This window comes from Mastigoproctus giganteus, chromosome 14 (assembly GCF_048544385.1).
Source record: "Mastigoproctus giganteus isolate SK-2022 chromosome 14, ASM4854438v1, whole genome shotgun sequence".
Classification (NCBI taxonomy): domain Eukaryota; kingdom Metazoa; phylum Arthropoda; class Arachnida; order Uropygi; family Thelyphonidae; genus Mastigoproctus; species Mastigoproctus giganteus.
The window spans coordinates 49640712-49663229 of NC_143588.1; the positions used below are offsets into that span (position 1 = coordinate 49640712).

The 22518-nt window shown below is 35.6% G+C and overlaps 1 protein-coding gene across 7 annotated transcripts in view; it reads left to right on the top strand.

The window, feature by feature from the left end:
• Lasp (LIM and SH3 domain protein Lasp) overlaps positions 1–22518 on the top strand; it is a 280500-nt gene that overhangs the window by 36909 nt on the left and 221073 nt on the right. The window contains exon 2 of one of the 7 annotated variants that reach the window (XM_090388901.1): positions 20604–20662. The exons of the other annotated variants lie outside the window; for them this stretch is intronic. Within the exon in view, the coding sequence (XP_090245027.1) occupies positions 20646–20662 (17 nt within the window). The 5' untranslated portion in view covers positions 20604–20645. The remainder of the gene's footprint in view (positions 1–20603; positions 20663–22518) is intronic. 7 annotated transcript variants of the gene reach the window in all.

Consider the following 22518-nt stretch of genomic DNA (forward strand, 5'->3'; position numbering starts at 1 on the left):
TGTGGAGATAGGTGCTGACACACCAACAGAAGGGGAATTCAAGGGTAAGGAATTATGTGCTGGTCTTGGAAACAAGAAAAAAAAAGCAAAAGAGGAAGAAGCTGTTGCTAATCCATCAAATACAGCTGTGATGGAAGCACTGGACACCTTTAGGAATTGCATCTATGCTAAAGAACTGCAACTAGACTATTCTTTGGTCATTTTAGAAAATGGCTTAAGAGCAGAAATGTACAAAACCACTAAGCAAAAAACTATTTAATTTTTTTTTTAAATGTACATAAAAGAGCCATTAGTTATGTTATTTTTTTACTGAGAACATTTTTATTTCAGTATTTTTAAAGTTTTAATGAAATTGGATGTTAATTTAAAAATTTATTTCATATTATTTAGCAGCTTGGTAGACAGTGCATTATTCATATCACCAGCTGTTTTGATGAATTTACTTATAGTCAAAGTATTTTATTTTTGTGTGTTTTTTTTCTTCGTTAGGTGAAAAATGTATTGCTATAAATTTATTAATATATCATTACATAAAGAAATTACTATGTACATGAATATGGAAGATATTCATATTGCCAACATGTGCATCTCTGGTGCCATAGTAGCTCTTGGCCTGTGATCCTATAAGGTTTGTCCGAATAATCGAATTTTTTACTTTGAAAAAATCGCTGTGCAGTATAAGTGAACAAGTCTGTGATGCTTTTCTTTGCTAAAAACTTCTTCCAGTCTGCCTTAGTTTGTCTAACCTCATTTGTGACTTGATTACATTACAGGGAAGTATATATCTACCATAGGCTTATGTATCACCTGATAATTTATATACATTCCATGCATTTTTCTTCTCTGCCACAAGTCTCACAAGTTCATTGAACATCCATTTAGGTGTAAGCCTTGAATAGTATTTATTTGGTATGAAATGGCTTAGTAGCCTTCTGCAATTATTTTCCTGAATGCTTCTCATTTAGAATTTTCTGTTGATAACTTCATTAGACCCTTATGAGACCAAAAGCACTTCCTTTTAGCCTTTACAGTACTTATGTCTTATGCAAAACCATAAATTTTACATCAATACACAGTGATTGCTACCACCCAATGGATCTTTTACCTGCAGATTCTCACTGCTTGAACAATTGCTGCTGCTGATAAGCAGATCAAGAGTATGGCTTCTTCTTTTGCCTCTCTCTCTAATATGCTGCTGTAGAAAACAGTCATCCAATAAATCCACAAAAGTCTTGTTAGTGCGTGGGTGACCAACCCACAAGTCCAAGTCAATATCTGGAAAGATAAAATCCACTATTGGTCTGCTCTATTTCTCTGTATAGTTGTTTGTTATACTTCAGTCATTAGGCCTATAACACATTGCTATTCTCATTCACTTTCCCAGTGATTATGTCACACCAAACTGACTGAACATTGTACTGGCTGCTGATGTCAACTGAATGTACAGAAGCCTGTTACATTCAAAAGTATTTCAACAAGGCAATTAGTAAAAAGTTAGGCCTATAAAACACTGCTACTGATATTTATTTTCTCAGTGCTTATGTCATATCAAACTGACTCAACATTCAGCCCGTATCCTAACTCCAAACTATTCTTGGAAGACTCCTTTTCCTGGAATGAAATTACAATAGATCTAGGTTCCACTTTGTCCTCACAATTTTCTTTTTCTGCCTCCTCCAGCCCTGAAAATAGAATGCCGCAGTCTCCTACCAACAGACTTTCTTGTTTCCTGATTTGTTAGCCTGGTGGTTGGTTAGCTGGAGTAGTCAGTACACATGGATTTGACAAACTTTACTGGTCACTCATGTTGACTGAATGCATAGAAGCCTGTCAGATTCGAAAGTATTTCAACAAGTCTACAGTAGAAAGTCAGAATAAAATTTGTATCAGGAAACAAGCAACCTATAATCATTGCTCATCAATCAGAATTAAGAGCTAAAATCTCCTGATCTCTTTGTTTTCAGTACTTTAGAAATTAGTGACTCTTCAGTGTTTTTCTTCTTTATATATAATTGTATAACATGTAAATTTTTGAAAATTGTTGTGAAGTTTTAATTTTACGTAAGGCTAAAAGAACTTTATGTGAATGAGAGTAGTTTTCTAAATCACATTCCCATAGTGTAGTGCGGCTAGTTTACACAGTGCCCATTCCTGCATTAACTGCAATATCATTTAACTATTATATTGGATAAACTAGTAATAATATTATTATCTACAGTAGTGTCGATAATCCGAACTAATTGGGATCGGGGGTAGTTCGGACTTCCGATTTGTTTGGATTTTTGAACTTATCAAAAATATTGCTCTGGAAACAACAACAACAAAAAAAAGTTTAAGTTTAGAAATAAAAACACTGGCTTTAAAATCTGAGAGACTGCCTAATTTTTTGTTAAAATCCAGTGCCTTTTTACTCAACGAAGGTCCAGATATGGGTTTTTCTAAACTTTATCTCTGTGTGAACCACAAATAAACAGCATCTTTGAGGGATGGGTCATTTGCTGTTCTCATAGTTTCTCTTATTTTTTGTGCCATCTGAATCAAGTTTCGATGCAAATAAATTTTTTCCTTGTTTTTTAATGTCTTATGGTTGACTTTCCAACCTCATAAAATTTTGCTTACCTGCTCCCTTTGAAAGTCTGTTTAAAATCTCAATCTTCGATTCACTTCTTAAAAATTTCTGCTTCCTTTTATAAAAGATGAAGGAAACAACAGTACAGTAACATTAAACTGTCAAAACTCTGTTCAGAATCTTTTTACTCCATATCTCACTTGTGTGTATCGTGTTAGTTGTAATTTCTGCTTACCATGTTCTTTGTTATTGGTTGATGCTTATTTTATTTTTGTTTTAGATTGTACAACCCCCCTCCCCAAAAGTCAGTGAACAAAAATATTGGATTACAAAGTCTTAAGTTTAGTTAGTACTGTATGTATATTAATTAAGCTAAGTATGTAAGCGTAAGTTTATTTTGCTAACCTGTGGATAATAATATTTCAATTTTCACGTATTCCTCCAATTTTTGTTTATTAGAACTGCCATTTAATAAAATCAAAATTCAATTCACTATCACAATAACCAGTGTTTACTGTAATTATTTTATGGCACCAACATAAAAAAAAAATAAATGCTGGCTTGTTGTGATTTTCAACACTACTGTATTTAGTAAATCAATACAGTTCTCTCTCCCCCCCCCCTTCAAATAGAATTTCCAGAGGGGTATGCAGTATGTAGATAACTCAAGTTACAATCAGATTTCTGTTTGTTCAATTTTAATGAAATTTGGAAAAGCTTGTCAAATTTTTTTTTTTTTTTAAGTGCCAAACAATAATTTGGCATAGAATTGGTTTATACAGATGGATGAACATTCTGAAACTAATTGGTGTTTTATTACACACTTGTGAAAGTGTCTGAAAAGTCATTGAAAGTTTAGAAATCAGTATTCCCTTTTTTGCATCCATCATAAATATTTATATTCAAACAAACAAAACAACCAGAATTGAACAAGAATTCTGCTGTTCAGGTTCATTCCCTTCATCTTAACTTCTGCTTATATAAAAAGCTATTAAGTGCTGCTTCAGTGTCAGTATTTGCCTTCAGCTTGGATAAAGTGGATCTTGATGACCTCAAGTTTCAGTTTTATATGGATGTTCTTTTGTACAACTTTCTGTATAAGGTAAATAAAATTTTGGATCAATTTATATTAGCTGTTGAATTGTGGTATTCATACCCACAAATTATTTCTTGTTTTATTTTATTTTTGCAAAATAAATGATTGTATCTCTAACTTAAAAGGAACAGCATAGTAATACATGTTATGCCTGTTTAACATATTTGTACTCAACTTTTTCCCCTAAAACAAGAAATAATTTGTGGGTATGAATACAGTGATTTAATGGCTTCTCATGTGAACAGATCCTAAAATTTTACTTCCCAGAATTACATAAGTAGAAATATGCATGATTTAATAATTCATTCACACCTCAGGTTGTATTTTTTTTTTTTTCCCTTTTACAGTGCTACTTGTTAAACATAAAGCAAATAAAGCTGCTTGTACAATAGAATGCAGCAATAAACTAAGTTCCTCCAGGATTATTTATCAAGTAGCACTTGAAGGATGAAATTTCAAAGATTAATGTTATTACTATGAAGCTAGTGAACAGTGTGCAGGGCTTGGATGCTTGTTCTTTTGAAATTTTGAATAAATTTGTTCTATTTAAGTCTTTCCCCCCTCATTTTTTTTTAAATGAGTAGTAGTAGTAGTGGCATGTGATGCAAGAAAGCAAATGTATGAGCTTATGCAGCATCAGCCAAAAAAAAAAAAAAAAAAAAAATCACACCATTCCCTCCAAATGCCTGTCCAGGAAATATATATATATATATATATATATATATATATATAATATATAAAAAATAAATTGAAAGCATGATCCCTTTACAAATTATGTAACTGTTAGGAGTTGTCATTGTTTGTGAGTAATTTCAATATAATTTTTCAAAAAATAATTCAATATGAATACATCTTTAAATAAAATAAAATTGTGAATAACTGCTACATTCCAAGTTAGAACAGGCATTAAGCTTGATGCTTCTTATTTTAGCAGTCCTTATGTTGACTTAACTTATTCCAAAACTGTCTGTTTATCCATACAATCCCCATTTAGTTCTGAGCTGTAAAGCTAAACTTAGATGTATTCTGAATCAGTGTGGAAGTTTTAAAACTGAGAGAAATATTTTCTCCTCCTCAATACTAGGGCAAAAAAAAGTAGAGAATGCTGTGTTTATTTAGTCACAGGAATCAGTGTTGAAATATTTAACTTTGGTTTCTAATACCAGGACTAAACTACTATTGCTGAATTCCACTGCAATGCTTCAGGCTTAAAAGCCATTTTTTTTACCATTCTTGTTTCTACATGAAATGTATATATATAAAAATAAATTGAAAGCATGATCCCTTTACAAATTATGTAACTGTTAGGAGTTGTCATTGTTTGTGAATCTTCCTGTTAAGTTGAGGGTGATTGTTGGAAGAAACTTCCATTTTGCATTGTGAAAGTGGGTAATTGAAATAAATTGAAGGAAGGGTTTAAACAAAAAATTTTTGTTGGCTTATGCTATAGCTTGCATTATTTGCCACTAATACTTGTTTGGCCTTGTGATTAATGCTTTATCATTATGTAATACAATACAGTAATACCCTGAAATTACGCTATAGGTGGGTCTGACGAAAATCGCTTAAGTTGGGGTACAACTTTGCATATAAATACATATAAATTTTGTTTAATTGGGACCAAGGACTAACAAAAACACTAGTTTAAAAGAAAAATATTTAATAAAATTGCAGTTATTTATACATATTAATACAAATTATGTATTAAAAAAATAAATGAGTTACGTAAAAAAAGTTATTTTGATGTCGATGGCTTCATAAAATCTAACAAATTCGTCTGACGACACAGCGCCTTTTTTTTTTCACGCAGAATTTCTTTCGTAGCAAGCTAATAATTTTTTTATTCCTTGCTTTGTAGCTATAACGCGTTCTTCGTTGGAATCTGTTTTCTGAGATTTTTAAGCCCTTTTCAATTGAGCTGAGACCTTCTGTCAAGCTTGCAATTGTCATGTGCTTTTCTGGTGGAACTGGGTGTGCAGTGTCGGATAATTTAGTGACGTTTTGCTCACGCGTCTCTGAGCTCATTCATTGTCAGCTCCTCACTATGTGAATCCAACAGCTCATTGACATCATCACCATTGACTTCCAAATCTAATTGCCTGGCAAGATTAACAACTTCTATCATATAAGCGACATGATCAGTTTCTGGCGTTGTTTTCGTCTCGTTTTTGAAAAAAATGGACAAAGTTTCTTCCAGACACCAGTGTTTTTTGTTGAATTTCATCCCAAGATTCTTCAATGATTCTTACGGCATCTAAAACATTGAATTGTTTCCAAAAGTCTTTTAACAGATACTCACTATTTTGTCTCATAGCTTCATTCTGACGTGCAAACGAACGCCTCATGTAGTAGGCCTTAAATGTTTTGATGACTCCCTGGTCCATCGGTTGAAGCAAGCTGGTTGTTGGTTGGAGGCAAAAACACAACTTTCACACGTCGGTCGAAATTAATTAGGGTGGCAGGAGGGTGACCGGGTGCATTGTTTGTTAATAAGAAGGATCAATTTAAATGGAATCTGTTTAGACTTGCAATAACGTTCTACTTCGGGTATGAAGTGGGGGAAACGGAAGCTGTCACCGAAGCTTTATGATTTGACTTCCAAATCACTGCTAAGCTAATTTTAGATATTTTTTTAAAACTCTTGGGTTTTTGGAGCGATAAATTAAGATTTTAACTTGTAGTCACCAGCTGCATTCCTGCCGACCATCATTGTCAATCGGTCTTTGAAAACCTTAAAGCCTGGAAAGTTTTTTTTTTTTATTCGTGAAAACGATGTAATTTCCGACAAAAGTTGAGCACGAATTCGAACGCACACATAAATATGACAGTTGGAATGCAAATTCTTGTATATGTGTGCAGCTCATGCGGCAGCAAAGCTGAATTTTGTTCATCTTTCGCTCTCACTCTTCGCCGTCGCACCGTATATCGATAGCATATGAAAAAACGACCTTGAAGATAGTGGGCGGCAGTGTTGCCAAACGAAAAAATCAAGAACCGCGTAACTCCGAGTTCGCGTAAGTCGGGTTATTACTGTACTGTCAATAAAAATATAGCTTTATTTTTGCAAAGCAGCCCTTTTTCAAAAATAGTAGGAGACTAAAACTATAAATTACACTATTTAACAAAAAAAAAAAAAGTGTTTATTTAACTGTTAAGTGTAATGTTGTCAATGGTTTTACTATATTGCCATTATTTTGCAATAACCGCGTTTTAATTTTTAAAACGCTGGTGGCAATTTAAGGTTTTGTGTTTTTTTCAATATTTATATGTATTATGTTAGTGCACACAATTGCTTTGATATAAGCTTGTAATATCCATAAACTAAGTTTTTTGCAGTTTTCTGTGGCTACTTAGTGAAGGTACAAGTTACTTCCAGATTGGTTGTGCTATGTATGTAGCCGAGTGGGCAGGAGCGGGAGTGCAGTAGCACACGCTCTTTGAGTAGACCGGGGTTCAAGCCCCTGACTGCTGAATACGGTTGATCTGCCAACCCGCACTGGACCAGCGTGGCAGATTATGGTCCATTTCCCTCAACATGAATTGTTGAGGAGGCTTCCATCCTGCAGTGGGTTGATAATGGCTGCACTTTACTTTATAGGTCTGAAGCAGGCAAAGCATAACATCATTGGTAGAACCAACTTTTGGAGTACATGTAAAGCCTATTTTGGAATGCTTAGGGTGATCAGGACAAGTGGGCAACTCATTTTCTGCTGGTCAGTATTAGAAGAATGATTTCATGGTAGTTGTGTATGCCTTTTTCTACCTCAAATATGGAGAGAGCCCACAAATTATCACAACAGCTACTACCTTTGTATGGCTGATATAACAAAGTTCATAACTCTGCAGATCAGAAAATCGGTAGTGTATCCCAACATATCATTCTTTATTGCTTCAGTGCCACACAATGTAGACCTGATGATTCTCAATCCCCCTTCCACAGAATATTCAGAATTCAATTATGAATTTTTGTGAACAAGAGAATTGGGATTACACTGTTGAAGCCTGTTCAAGTAATGTTCCACATTTCCCTCATCAGTAAGAATTAATGACTTAATGAGGGATTTGGGTCTAACCAGATCTAGTGCAGAGCTCTTGACATCTCTTCTAAAAGAGTGTAATCTGCTGAATTCCAACTACAAGACATCCACATACAGAAAAATTCTTTATGCACATTTTACACTGTTTGTAGAATCCCTGCGCTATTTGATGAAATAATTGGTAATTCACATCCAGAAGTGGCATCTTTTCACGGGTTCAAGTGAAAGTTTGAAAGCTGTGTTGCTTCCAATTGAAAATGTACACCCATCAATTCCTGTTGTACGATTAGTTCTTATTAACCCTTGTAGTTGTACAACCCTTTTTGACACCATTAGTGATGTAGATGATTGTTGTCATCCAATTTTAAAATTTATTTTTCACTTGCAGATTACTTTTTCATTACCTTATAGGTGCCCTATGGTTGTGGCTCCACTAGTTGTAACAAAGCCAGTGGCAGCACTTTATGGGTGGCAACTTTCTTTTTGATTTCTGGAAATTTTTTTTTTTTTTGAGTGCTTGGAGTACACCAATATTTCATCTTTTCATTTAAAAAAAAAAAACAATTCTGCTGAAAATTAAAAAAAAAAAAAAAAATTGTTATAGGCATAAATGATAAAGATGAAACTGTTAGTTTTCTTCCATTTTCCAGTTTATTAGCATTAGCATTAGTAGAGGCATTTTGATGCAAGAAAGCAAGCTTATGCAGCATCAGCCAAAAAAAAAAAAAAAAACCACTTCCACTTCACCCCTCTGTTCGTTCGAAATACCTGTCCAGCTGAGCCTTAAACTTATTTAGGCTATCAACCTCCACCACAAGGGATGGAAGTCTGTTCCACCAACCAACCACCCGCTGGCTAAAGGCAAATTTCCGCACGTCTATCCTACATCTGTCTTTCCTCAATTTGAATTTATGCCCTCTCAGGTGATTATTCTGAGCTAGAGGAAGAATCCCATCAGCATTGAGCATGGCTTAAACCATTCAAGGCTTTATACACCTCTATCAGATCACCTCGCTGGTGCCTAGTCTCCAGACACTGTAATTTGCAAAACTTAAGCCTTTCTTCGTAAGAGCACCCCTTTGTTCCATTCACTAATCTTGTTGCCCTTCTCTGTACTCATTCCAGCAGCTCTACATCCTTCTTGAAATGAGGCCTCCAGACCTGTATACAGTACTCTAGGTGTGGCCTGACCATCGCCTTATACAATGGAATAATCACCTCCTTATCCCTGCTGGAAAAATTCCTGTATATCATTGACAATACTCCATGAGCTACTCTTGCAGCCCGTCTGCACTGATCAGAGAACTTCATATCTGCCTGCACAACCACCCCCAAGTCCCTTTCATTCTCTACCACTGTCAGTGTAGTACCACAGAGTTGATACGTTGCTCTGGGGTTGCTGTTTCCCATGTGTAGTACTTTACATTTGTCAATGTTAAACTTCATTTGCCACCTCTCAGCCCATCTGCTCAACCTTTCCAGATCCTGTTGCAGCAGCATAGTGTCAGTAGTGTCCTTGACAACCCTGCCAACCTTTGTATCGTCTGCAAACTTGGACATTAAGCCCGATATACCATCATCAATATCATTTATAAATACAGAAAACAATAATGGACCCAACACTGAGCCCTGAGGGACTCCACTAATAACATCAGTCCACGATGAGCAGTGTCCATTGATTACCACTCTGTCTTCTCCCCCTCAACCACCCCTTTATCCATAGCAGCAATTTGCCTCCAATGTCACACTGCTCCAATTTGTGTAGCAGTCTTCCATGTGCAACAGTATCAAAAGCCTTTCTAAGATCCAAGTATATAATATCAAGTTATTCCCTGCATCCAGTTCTTTTGTGACTGCATCATAGTATCCAATCAAGTTGGTCAGGCAAGACTTCCCCTTAACAAAACCATGCTGTGTCCGAGCTATAACTGAAGTCTTGTCTAAATGATCCTGCAGTGCTTCTTTAACCAGTGCTTCCATTAATTTTCCTGGAACAGAAGTTAAGCTCACAGGTCTATAATTACTTGTGTCAGAATTTGATCCTCCTTTGTGAATTGGGGTCACATTTGCACATTTCCAGTCTATGGGTACCTCCCCTGAGTCCAAGGAAGCTCTCATAATTATGGCTAAGGGTTTGCTTACTTCCTTTGCTGCCTCCTTTAATATAACTGGATAGATCCCATCCACCCCGGGTGCCTTTCTTGTGTTTATCTTCAACAGTTTCTCTTCCACTTTACTCCCAGTTATTTCAAGATTCTGTAGCTTACTGCTAGAGTTGAATACACCTCTGGCATTCCCCTTGCTGAATAACTCCTCATGTGTGAATGTCTATGCAAAATATTCATTTAGTTTGTTGGCTACCTGAGCAGGATCATCAACACTTGACCCATCAATATCAAGTGGACCAATCTGATTCATCCCCTTCCTTCTAGAGTTTACATAAGTAAAGAACTCTTTGCTGTTTTTCTTTGCATCCCTTGCCAAGGATTTCTCGTAATCTGCCTTCGCCTGCCTAACCTCCTTTGTAACTTGGTTGCATATCAACTTGTATCTATCATAGGCTTCTGTGTCATGTGTTAATTTGTATGTATCCCATGCATTTTTCTTCTCTGCCATATGCCTCATTAGTTCATCTGACATCCATTTTGGCCTAAACCTTGAACAATATTTCTTAGTTGGTATGTAAAGCCTAGTAGCTTCCAAGATAAGTTCTTTGAATGCTTCCCATTTTGAATTTGCTGTTGGTAACATCATCAGTTGGTCCCACTGTATAGAATTTAAATACTGTCTCAGTCCATCGTAGTCGCCTTTACGGAAGCAATAACCCTTCCCTTTACCCCTAATGGTAGTTACCTCTTTGAGTAAATCCCACTTCAGCACACTGTGATCACTGCCACCTAGTGGTTCATTTACCTGCAGATTCTTAATGCATGAAGAATCACTGCTGATAATCAAATCAAGAGTATTACTCCCTCTAGTTGCCTCCCGAACATGCTGATGTAGAAAACAATCATCCAATAAATCCACAAAAGCCCTGCTAGTGTGTGAGTAACCAGCCCCCAAATTCCAGTGAATATCTGGGAAATTAAAATATCCCATTATAAGACACTCTGATTTACTGGCCCACTCTATTTCCCTGTACAGTTCCTTATTATACTCATCAGAGTCATTAGGCCTATAGCACACTCCTACTCTCAATTTTGATCTCCCAATGTTTATGTCACACCAAACTGACTCCCCACTGCACTGTCCAGCGATGTCGACTGGCTTCACTTCCTTGGTTTTTATGTGTTTCTTAACTAATAGCATAACCCCTCCCCCCTTCCTATCCTGTCTATCCTTTCTGTAGACGTTGCACTCCCCAAATTGCAGTTCTGCATCCCTTATATCTGTATGACACCACGTCTCTGATATCCCAACAATATCTGCCTTCGATGTTTTGAGCAATACCTCAAATTCATCAAATTTATTTACTAAACTCCTAGCATTGGTGTACACGTAAGTATACCTGCACCTGTTTCTATTCTTAGCTACCCTAACACAACCCATGTGTTTACTTGTACTGCAATGGCTCCCAGCAGTCTCTGAAATACCATGCATCTTGTTTTTCAGGCTTCTGCTCATTCTAATAGAAGCAGTGCAAGAATCTCTTTCACCTCTGCCAGTGGCTACTGTCAATCTATTGGTCTTTGTCTCCCCCCCAAGCTAGCAGTTTTCCGACCCACCTAACACTGCCTCGATAGCATCAGCAAATATTCTTGCACCCTTTCTATTTAAGTGTATCCCATCCCTGTAGAAGCAATCTCTCCTGTTAACAAGTACAGTCCAGGCTGAAAAAAATTCTACCCCTTGAGCCTTGCACAATCTTTCCAGGGCCGAATTGATCGACAAGGCTCTCATCATATACTCCCTCCTATCGTGTCTGGGCAGAATTGCAGACACTTTCAAATTCAACCCTAATTCTCGGCTTTTGTTCAACAGTGACCTGTACTTGTTAAGTAATTCTGCCGGTCTCCTACTCTTAATATTATTAGTGCCAACGTGTACAACTATATCACCTTTTGTGCCCTTAAAAGATGATATTCGCTCTACAACGTCATCAACCTTAGCCCCTGGCAGACATACCCTGGTCCTGTTCCACCTATCTTTTTTACAAAGCATGTTCCCCGTTTCCCTGACAATAGTCACCAACAACTACTAGTTCCTTCGGGACCAGCGCATTCTGCCTTAGGGGTTGTCTCTGTGTCACGCGATGTCCAAGTGCAAGCTCTGGCGTTGATGTGGGCAGCTGAGAGCTTGATGGGCCCCTCAATTTAGTTTCTTCGAGGGCATCCACCCTGTCCTTCAAGCTCTCATATAGGCCCACAAGAACGCCGAGTTGTTGCCTGATATCAATACACTCCTTGTATCGCGCACACACAAAGACATCCCCCTTGGCAGTATCATGTCCCGTATCCGATTGCTCTGCAAACATCAAGCAAACAGTGCATTTTATAAGGCTGTGAGTCAGAGGACAACTGCCCCCCTCAGTTCTGCTCTGAGCCACAGCACTTCCATTAGCTTGAGCCTTTTGCTTTGCTGCTCTGGTCTGAGTCATGATTCTATTAATTTATTAATTAATTATGTTATGTTATTAATTATATTACGTTTGTAATCTAAGTCGTTATATGTATTTATTTAAACGTACAATTTAACTGCTAACGAAGTTCAACTAACGCTATCTAGTACGGTATATAACCTACGGTATATCTAGTACGGTATCACAATGGCGGGAAAGTTACTAACGGTAGCGGTAGTTACGAACACGTGGAAACCCTTAGCGATACTTTTACAAGGCCGAGTAAAGAATAAATACACCAAATTAATCAAAAAATCACAAAATAATGTTATACTACTAAATTTAAATCAAAAGTTTTAGAAAAACAATAATTTCAAATCAATAAATAAGAAAAATCCACTTAGCGGCTTTGAACACGACCGTCACTAGTAGCGATTTTATAAAACTGTTAAATGTACACAAGATCAAATGTGTTATGCATATACTTCTGCATATGTGTATGCTTTAAAAAAATATATTAGATACTATTATTTACTTCCATTTTCAAAATTTATTTTGTGGGTTGAAGATTTTTATCTTTTACCAACAGTTAATGTGTGTTCTGTTTTCAAGATATATCTCACTGGTGTACTGCCAATGCCACAGGTTTGAATAATTAGTCGGGTGATGCTCAATATTTATAGAAAATATGTTAGTATTTCACTTATGTTGGACAAGGAATAAGTACTTAGATTTTCACTATTTTCCATTTCAATCTTATATATGTATATAAATGTATAAGCCTAGTAGGCACATATGTGTCTATATATGTGCCTATTAGGCTATACATTTTAAAGAAATGTTTCTCTTAAAATAGTATCTACATTGTTCTTTTAGCAGCATAGTGTGCAAGAAGAATGAAATGGAAAATAGTGCAAATCTAAGTATAAGTTTCAGTACAGTGAATGCAGATGATTCTCAGACATTTTGTGGTATTTACAACTTCTTCAGTTAATGAATTGTTCTTGTGATGTTTCAGCCTTGCTAACTTAATGATAGCAGTCCAGTGACTGAAGAAATCGCACAAGGAGTACCATACAATGTCTTAGAATTTTTCTGTATTTCTTCTAGAAATTAAAGATTTCACTGTATACAGGCTGAACTATAGCAGAACAATATTTTATTGCAATAAAAATGCAGAAATGATATTTGAAGTCAAACAGGAAACTTATGAAATCTCAAGTGCTAAGGTATGAAATAATATCATTATATAGACCATGTTCAGAACAGTAAATATTTAGAAAAAGTGTACCCAGTGAATGGTTTATAGGATCTTTCAATTGAATTTTATTCATCAGCAATGATATAATGATTTTGATTTGGTTATGGTTGTTTGAATAGTTTACATAAACTTCATTTGCATTATTGAGGTTAGTTCAATTCCCCCCACCCCACCCCCTTTGTGTCATCTGGTTGTAGCAAAACCATATTTGTTTCATCCAATACAGTCAGCCTGAAGATGTTGGGTCCATCTTCAGAATTAAGCTCCAGAGATGTCAAAAGTAGCATGGACCTAGGAACAGACAGTGTCACTGAACTCATTCAGTTCAGTCCACATCCAATTCATAGCCTAAATGGATATCAGATGAACTATTGAGACATGTTAGAGAGAAGAAAAGTGCAAGGGATGCATATAAATTATCAGGTTATATAGAAGCCAGTGATATTTATATAAATTAGTCTATAATCAAGTCACAAAGGAGGTTAGGCAAGCTAAGGTAGATTATGAAGTCTAGCAAAGAATGCAAAGAAAAGCAGCAATAATTACTGTGCTTATATTAACAGTAGAAGGAAGGGGTTAACTGTTGGTGACCCTGCTCAAGTTGTTGACAAATTGAATAGGTTTTTTACATCTACATTTACACATGAGTAATTTTTTAGGGAAGGGAATGCCTGAAGTTTATCAAAATTCTAACGAAGAGCTAAATGACTTTGTGATAACTGAAAGGAAAGTGGAAGAGAAATTGTTGAATCTGAACATAAAGGCACCTGGGGTGAATGGGATCTATCCAGTCATTAAAGGAGGTAGCAAAGGAGGTGATCTATCCAGTCATATTAAAGAAGGCAGCAAAAGTGCAGTATCCATTGATTACCACTCTGTCTTCTCCCACTCAGCCATCCCTTTATCCATAGCAGCAACTTGTCCTTAATACCATACTGCTTATTTGTGAAATTTCAGTATCATTAATTACGTATTTTTCAACTTCCCTTTTATAATTTACTTTGACATAAAGGGTTTTTCTTCTGTAAATATAGATGCAAAGTAACTAACTGTTGAGTTCATCTGCAACATCAGTTGGGGTATCTAACACTATCTCACATTCATTACATAAGATGTGATAAGCTTTCCTGATGCAACAATATGATAAGCTTTCCTGAAATCCAAGTATATGATATCAAAGTTATTTTTTGCATCTAGTTTCTTTTTGACCAAATCCAATTCAATATATGCAATATACAAGACTTTCCCTTAACAAACCCATGCTGTGTCTGGGATATAAATGCAGTCTTGTCTAGATGATCCTGCAACTTCTTTAACCAGTGATTCCATTATTTTCCCCTTAACAGAAGGTGAACTAACAGGTCTGTTATTACTCTTGTCACCCTTTGATCCTCCTTTGTGAATTGGAGATACATTTGGAAATCTCCAGTCCATGGAGAGCTCCCTTGAATCCAGAGATGCTCTCATAATAATGGCTAAGGGTTTGTTTATGTCCGTTGCTGCATCCTTTAATATAACTGGATTGATCCCATCAACCACCAGGTGCCTTTCTTACGTTTAACTTCAATTTTTCCTGTACTTTGCTCTTAGTTATTACAAAATCTTTGCGCTCCCTGTTAGAATTTGATAAACTTCTGGCATTGAAATGGTCAGAAAAGTGGAAGTTGTAATTTAATGCAGCAAAATGCACTTGGGGGATAGCAATAAATTAACTTACACACCTGGTGGGATAGAACTGAAGAGAGTAGCGGAAGAGTTTAGGGGGATACAATATAGTATTAGCATTGGCCACATGGTGCAAGGAAGCATATGGCTTTTGCTGCACCAGACAGAAACGAATAAAATACTAAGAAGAAAATTAAAAAAAGGAAAAAGACAACCTATGTGTTTCCCTCCTCCAATAGGTAACTATCCAGCTGACCTTTGAATTTCCCCAAACTGGCAGCCTCTTCTAACCATGTAGGTAACATTCCAGTAATTTATAACTCGCTGGCTAAAATAGAACTTCTTGCAATCCATTCTAAACGTCTCCCCCATAACTTGAATTTATGTCCCCTAGTTCTAGAATCATAACTGAAAATTTTGTCTTCATTCATTGCACTCATGCCTCTCAGAGCCTGAACACCTCAATCAGGTCTCCTCTATGGTGCCGTAGCCAGGTGGGCAGGAGCAGCAGTGCGTAGTACATGCTTCTGGATTAGACCGGGGTTCGAGCCCGTCACCACCAAATACGGAGGATGCGGAAAGGTCAGGAAATGACCACCGCATATCCCGGAGCAATATGGCCTTAGTTGCTAATGCTCTTAAAAACCAAATAACAATAAATAACCTCTATGGTGCCAAGTTTCCAAGTTCTGCAACTCACATATTCGAAATCTTTCTCATATAGATGCCCTTTTCCGAACTCACCAGACAAGTTATCCATCTTTGGACTCTTTCAAGAAGCACAATGTCTTTCTTTAGGTGAGATCTCCATACTTAAACACAGTATTCCAAGTGGGGTCCAACAATAGCTTTATATAATAGAATTATGACGTCCTTATCTCTACTAGCAAATGTTTGATAAATCATCGATAGGACACCATGGGCCTTCCTTGCAACCTGTCTACAATGCTTGGAGAACTTCTTGTTTGACTGTATCGTAACACCCAAGTCCCTTTCCTCCACTACTGGCTTTAGTTCAACTTCCCCAAGTGTATAAGTTATTTTGGGGTTACTGTTCCCCTGGTGTAATACCTTACACTTTGCTGGATTAAGGCATAGCTGCCATTTTTCTGAACATCCGCAAAGTTTATTTAGATCACTCTGAAGAAGCTCTTCTTGGCAGCAATCATTAACTACTCTACCAATCTTTACATCATCTGCAAATTTTGACATCACACTCTCTATCCCTTCATCGATGTCATTTATGGAAATCAAAAACAATAGTAGTCCTAATACTGAACCTTGGGAACCCCACTTCTAACATCAACCCGATCTGAGGAATAACCATTTATCACAACCCTCTGCCTCCTTGCTTATTAAAATAATTTAATTGTATAAATATTTTTGGGTTAGTTATAATAGAGTTACAGTAGTCTGCTATCCATCAAAAGATTTTCCATGTGATTCCAACCTGTACCAGCTTATAAAGTAACTGCTCATATGAGACTGAGTCAAATTCTTTGCTGAAATCCAAATAAACAATGTCGAAATTATTCTCTAAATCCAGCTCATGAGTGACCCTGTCAAAATAGCTAACCAGATTTGTTAAACATGATTTTCCCTTTACAAAACCATGCTGAGTATCCTTCAGAATTCCATTTTTATCTAAATGATCCTGAATTTTACCTTTGATCATTACCTCCATGATTTTCCTCTGCTACCAAAGTTAGACTGGCCAGTCTGTAATTTCCCACTTCACTCTTAGAATTGCCCTTATGTATTGGAGATACATAGACACATTTCCAATCCAATGGAATCTCTCCCAAGTCCAGTGATGCTCTCACAATTAGCCTCAATGGTTCAATGCACTCACTTGCAGCCTCCCTTAAAATTGTAGGGTATATGCCATCTACTCCAGCAGCCTTACTCGTCTGTAGACTCAAGTATTTTTCATTAAATGCTAATGTGAAATTTCAGTATCATTAATTACATATTTTTCAACTTCCCTTTTATAATTTACTTTGACATAAAGGGTTTTTCTTCTGTAAATATAGATGCAAAGTAACTAACTGTTGAGTTCATCTGCAACATCAGTTGGGGTATCTAACACTATCTCACATTCATTACATAAGAGTCTGATCTGGTTTGTCCTTTTTTTTGCATTTATATATGTGAAGAATTCCTTATCCCCACTCTTGCTCTTTGCCAGTGATTTCTCATAACCTGCCTTTGCCAGCCTAACCTTTTCTGTGTCACTATTAGAGATCACTTTGGAGATGTTATAAGCTTCAGTACTTTTTATTGTTCTGTAAGTTTTCTATGCAGTGTTTTTCTGTTCAAGTAATATGGCAACTTCATTATTGATTCAACTTGTAATCCTTGTGGAATATTTTTTTAATGCTATGTACACATTCAAGGCTTCTGTGCTTACTGTGTTAATATACCATAATTCAATTGTATTCACTCTTTGTGAGACATCTACCCAGTTAGAGGCCATGTAGCACCTTAAGGCGTCATAATTTCCTTTTCTAAAATTATAACCCATTCCTTTGCCTTTACTACTCCTATTCAGATATGAAGGCCTCTGAGCAATGCGGATAGGCAATGAGGAAGGTCCCTACTGCCCTATTCAATGATTTATTGAATGATTGTTTGTAGAGATAGAGGTCGTCATAATTCTAATGTATAAGGCAAATATAAGACCATGCTTGGAATTGTGTTGAGATATGGAGACTGCACCTAATAAAGGCAGCGCTCCTTGAAATGGTACAATGACTGGCAGCTTGCCTGGTGAGAGGACATCTGTATGAAGAAAGACTGAATATATGGGCTACAGAGCTTAGAACTAGGCAACTAGAGGAGACTTAATTAAGATTATAATTCTCTGAAAGGTGCAAGTAAAATGAATAAGAATGAAATTTTACTGTTATAAATGATTCCCCAACTAGGAGCCATAAATTCAAAATTAAAGGGGATGAAGTTCAGAAGATTGTAGGAAGCTTTTTTTTTAGTCTAACTTATTAATTACTAGAATAAGTTATCTCCATGGGTTGTTGAGAGCTTGAGGAAATTCAAAGGTCAGCAGGATAGACTCCTATGTGAGGAAGGATTCAAATAGGTAATTTATTTTTTTATGTATTTTTAATTTAATTTAATTTAATTTTTTTTTTGGCTGGTGCAGAAAGCCTCTGACTTCATTGAATTGCATGATTGATACAAACATGCAATCTGCTTACAAAATGAAAGGTTGCATAGTTATTATAAAAATCGTGCCAATTTATGTTTACAAATGGCTTGCTAATTTATGTCTTATGTGAAAAGGAATCTTTTTGATAATAAGTTATATCCATAATCGAGTATTATCATATATAGTACAGTAAATTTGAGTTTGTTTGAAATATATCAGTAATAGCAGTACATAATCATCCAGCCATTCCATAATTCCTTTGTTTGCTAGTCAAAGGGATCAATTTTTAAATTGTATTCACATAAAAGTAAATGTACAATTACTTATTGCATTGATCACAAAATCAAAGAACCCAATATGCTAAACTCACAGTAATGTTAAATTGTTTGCACCATCTTGCATTTTATGGATTATTTTGTCACTGGATTGCTCAAGTCTTTACAATGTCTCTGCTCACTGATGAGACTCCAGTCAGAGTCAAAACCTGTGTATTGGCATACACTTTAAAAAGCAATATGCTTCTCCATTGGAACAGTGCCTTTTATTTAGAGTAGTGCAATATCAAGGAAACCTCATGACAAAGTGCCACCACAGTTTTGAGATTTATGCTAAGTAGCAGGTCCAGCTTGCTATAGCTATGTCCAATGTTATTAATTCTCATAATTATATGTATGTCTGTAATTTAATGAATTTTTTTGATTCTGTTCTTTGCTTAATCTCATGCATAGGCCCCCCCCCCCCCGTCCCCTCCCATACTCACTCTGGTGAATCACATTGTTTTTCATGAATATTTTTACAAAGCTTAAAAATCAAAACGAATATATGGTTGGTTGGTTGTTGGGCATTTATTTCTCTCTGGAAATGCATTTATTTTCTGTTAAATAGTTCAGAAGATGCATGTTATCCTAGATAAGATTTGGAATGTACACATTCTGTAATTCAACATCAGAATTAATTCTGATGTTGAATTACAGATAAAACTTAGATAAAAGAATTCCAATAAAACTTAAAAGAATTAATTCATTTTCTAAATCTTATTTGGGCACAGTTAAGAAGTAAATATTGTCTATATTGTAGAATATTTATGTTGATCTATTATATATATATATATATATATATATATATATATATATATATATATATATATAACTTAAAAAATTTCATAATTATTTATGATTATTGTTCATCTTTACAATTATATGGGTATCACTGCAGAATTTTAAATAAGTTTCATAAGCCAACTTTTATGTGAGAAATGCACTGTTTTCATGCCAGTTAAAGTATAAAAACTTGTATTATACTGGCATTAATTCTTTGTGTCATCTGAGGCTTGAACATACTGGTAGGTATGTTTGTGTCACTGAAAGGATTAAAATGTTACATAAAAAATAACTTATGCTTATAGAATGAGTAAAAGTGTAAGAGTTTTAATTTGGTAGTAAGTATATAGCTGCTACAATGTGAATACTAAATTCATCAAAAAAGTGTATAAAGGGAAGAAAAAACTTAAAATCCTATATTTCAATTTAGAAAATTTTATTTAGAAGAAATGTATTAGTAAAAAAAAAAAAAAAAACACTTATCTCTATGTAAGAAAGAAGCATATTTTTAATCTTGAACAGGTATACCGTTAAAAACACCATGCTTGGTATCAGATCTATCAAGGGGTATTCATCCCATTTGTCCTCCTAAAAAGCCTCAGTAAATTGGAAAAAAAATAATAAATAAATAAAATAAAATACTGTGTGAATTATGATATCAAGCTATAGTGTGGTAACTGTTTGCATTGTATGTATACTCTATAAGAGCTATTAAAAACTTGAGAAAAATCAGAACTTAATTTTTCTCAATCATATGTATCATTTTTAATGTCCCCCTTGAAATATGTCATTATTGTGACTTTTAAAAAACTGTCTGGATCTGCTAGTGTGTACTTAGATGAAATCAGCCCTTGAGAACCACATCCTGAAACTTGTCACATTTACCTTACCAACTGACAGATGTCAAACAAACTATAATTTACTTGAATTAATATTTACCACAATTTTTGGCAAATCTCAAGTTTTGTGAATAACTATGAAGTATTAAAAAATTAATTGCCTTAATTTTCCAAAACTTTCCTTTGAATTTTTTTTTTTTAAGATGATGAGTGGCAATTAAAAATTTAGCTAACTAAAAGAAACACTTTCTGTTTTGAGAAAGTGTATACATTTCTCAAAATGGAAGCATTTTTTTTTTATAACTCTTTCAGGGTCATATTGAGAATTGACTAGTTCATCTGGAACATTGAAGGATGCACATTCGATCAAAGTAAGTTCTAAGTCAGAGTTTGATTATTTTGTGTGATGAATATCTTCATTATTTCTGATAGGACAAATAGAATTTCACGAGATGACCTTGAACAGTTCATCTTAGTTGAGGTATAATATACAAAGCTTAATATATTAATTGAATTTCTTGCACATGAAGGTAACACAAAACAGGATGCTCTGAAAGAAAGCTCCCACTCTGGTGATTATATACTAAATTTAATGCATGACAGATGCTGCTCCTGAATTTTTCCTGTATATCTATGTACCTCTCAAGCTAGTGATATAGTATGAAGGACAGTATAATAATTCGTTTCACTGGCAGTCTTATCTTTAAGTTGGTGTTAGAGGGTTTCCTTCCCAGTGAAGGTTCAGGATTGTCTACAGGGTTGACTGAATGTGGTACATGCTACATTGGACATTTGTACTGCTGAGCGTCTGCATAGCAGAACACACAGGGGCAACCTGAAAGGATAATGCTGGGGAATGGGGGTAGGGGGATATTACATAGCATCTGCAAGGGCCTTTAACTTCAAGTTCCAGGGTTCCCCAAATTATGCACAATTGTTCCTGGGACAACCTATGCAGCCTAGGTTCAAACGTCATTAGAAACATTCAGATTTACTGCTCCAACCAGTGCATTGTATTCTTCCCCCAATCTAAGAAAGCAGGCTGAAGAGATCTTATACCCCAAACTCTGCAGCCTTCCTGTTCTGTTTCTCCCCCCCCTTTCTTTTCCTTCTAGAACTTCCTCAACCGGCACTAGGAAGTTGCAGAGAATTCAAGATACTATCTAGGCAAGTAACAACCAATCAGATATCCTATGACATAGCCAGTGCTTTTTTTGTGACGGTACGCAATGGTATGGCGGACCGGCACCTTTATTAACAGTGACGTGTGACATTTGGATGCAATGCACTTCGAAATTTGTAATATTCTGTAAATTTTTTTTTTTTTACATGTTTATCTACTATTCAAATAAGCTTAAAATTATTTAACTAAATTTACATTTTTCACTGTCTATTGTTAAGATATTTTCTATATAAAACTGTATAACCATTTTTATAATTCTAAATTGCTCAGTCGGACCTCTGTTTAATTATTTTGAATTCCCCTTGGAAGTTACATTTAAAATAGTTTCCGTTGAGCGAGAAAATTTTCATATAGCGAATGGATTAGGAGAGAATTAACTCGGTACGCACTGTTTGCATTTCTGGCCTTCAGGCAATTTAGGCAATTAGTGCTGTTGAGCGAATTAAGAGAGCTAAAGGGATTACCATTCTATAATTTAGTGGTACCTGGTAAAACCTATCTGACCACCTGTCCTGCGTACGGAGAAGTCGTGCTGGTCAACAGTGAGCAGATCAAGGTGTATTCCCAATGGGCTCTGGTCCACCTTCTATTGCAGTGGTGTCCAACCTTTTCTCATACAGGTGCCATATTCCAAAAAATTCAAAGTTAGATTTCTTTAGTGTGTTACATTTTCCATATCTTGTTGCATGTAAAAGTAAAATTGAAAATATTCAAATTTTATTAAGTACAATACATAATTACATTTACTGAACAAAACATTCAATGAGAATTTTTTTCGTAATTAACAAAATTTAAAATGCTGTTTTAGTTCACTTTCCTTGCAGACCGTAGGTTTGGACCCCTTCTTGAATCAACTGTAAGTGCCCCGTTAGAGAATTAGGAGGGAGTAATTTCTTTTACCCCGACAAATAATGATCTGTTTTGCGGAAGTGTGTTAGCCACATTTTTCCGTAAATTTTCCCCATCTTTGTTTACATGGTCACAGTACCTGAATATCCGAATGACACTTGACATTTTCAAAAAAAAAAAAAATTCAAATTTAAG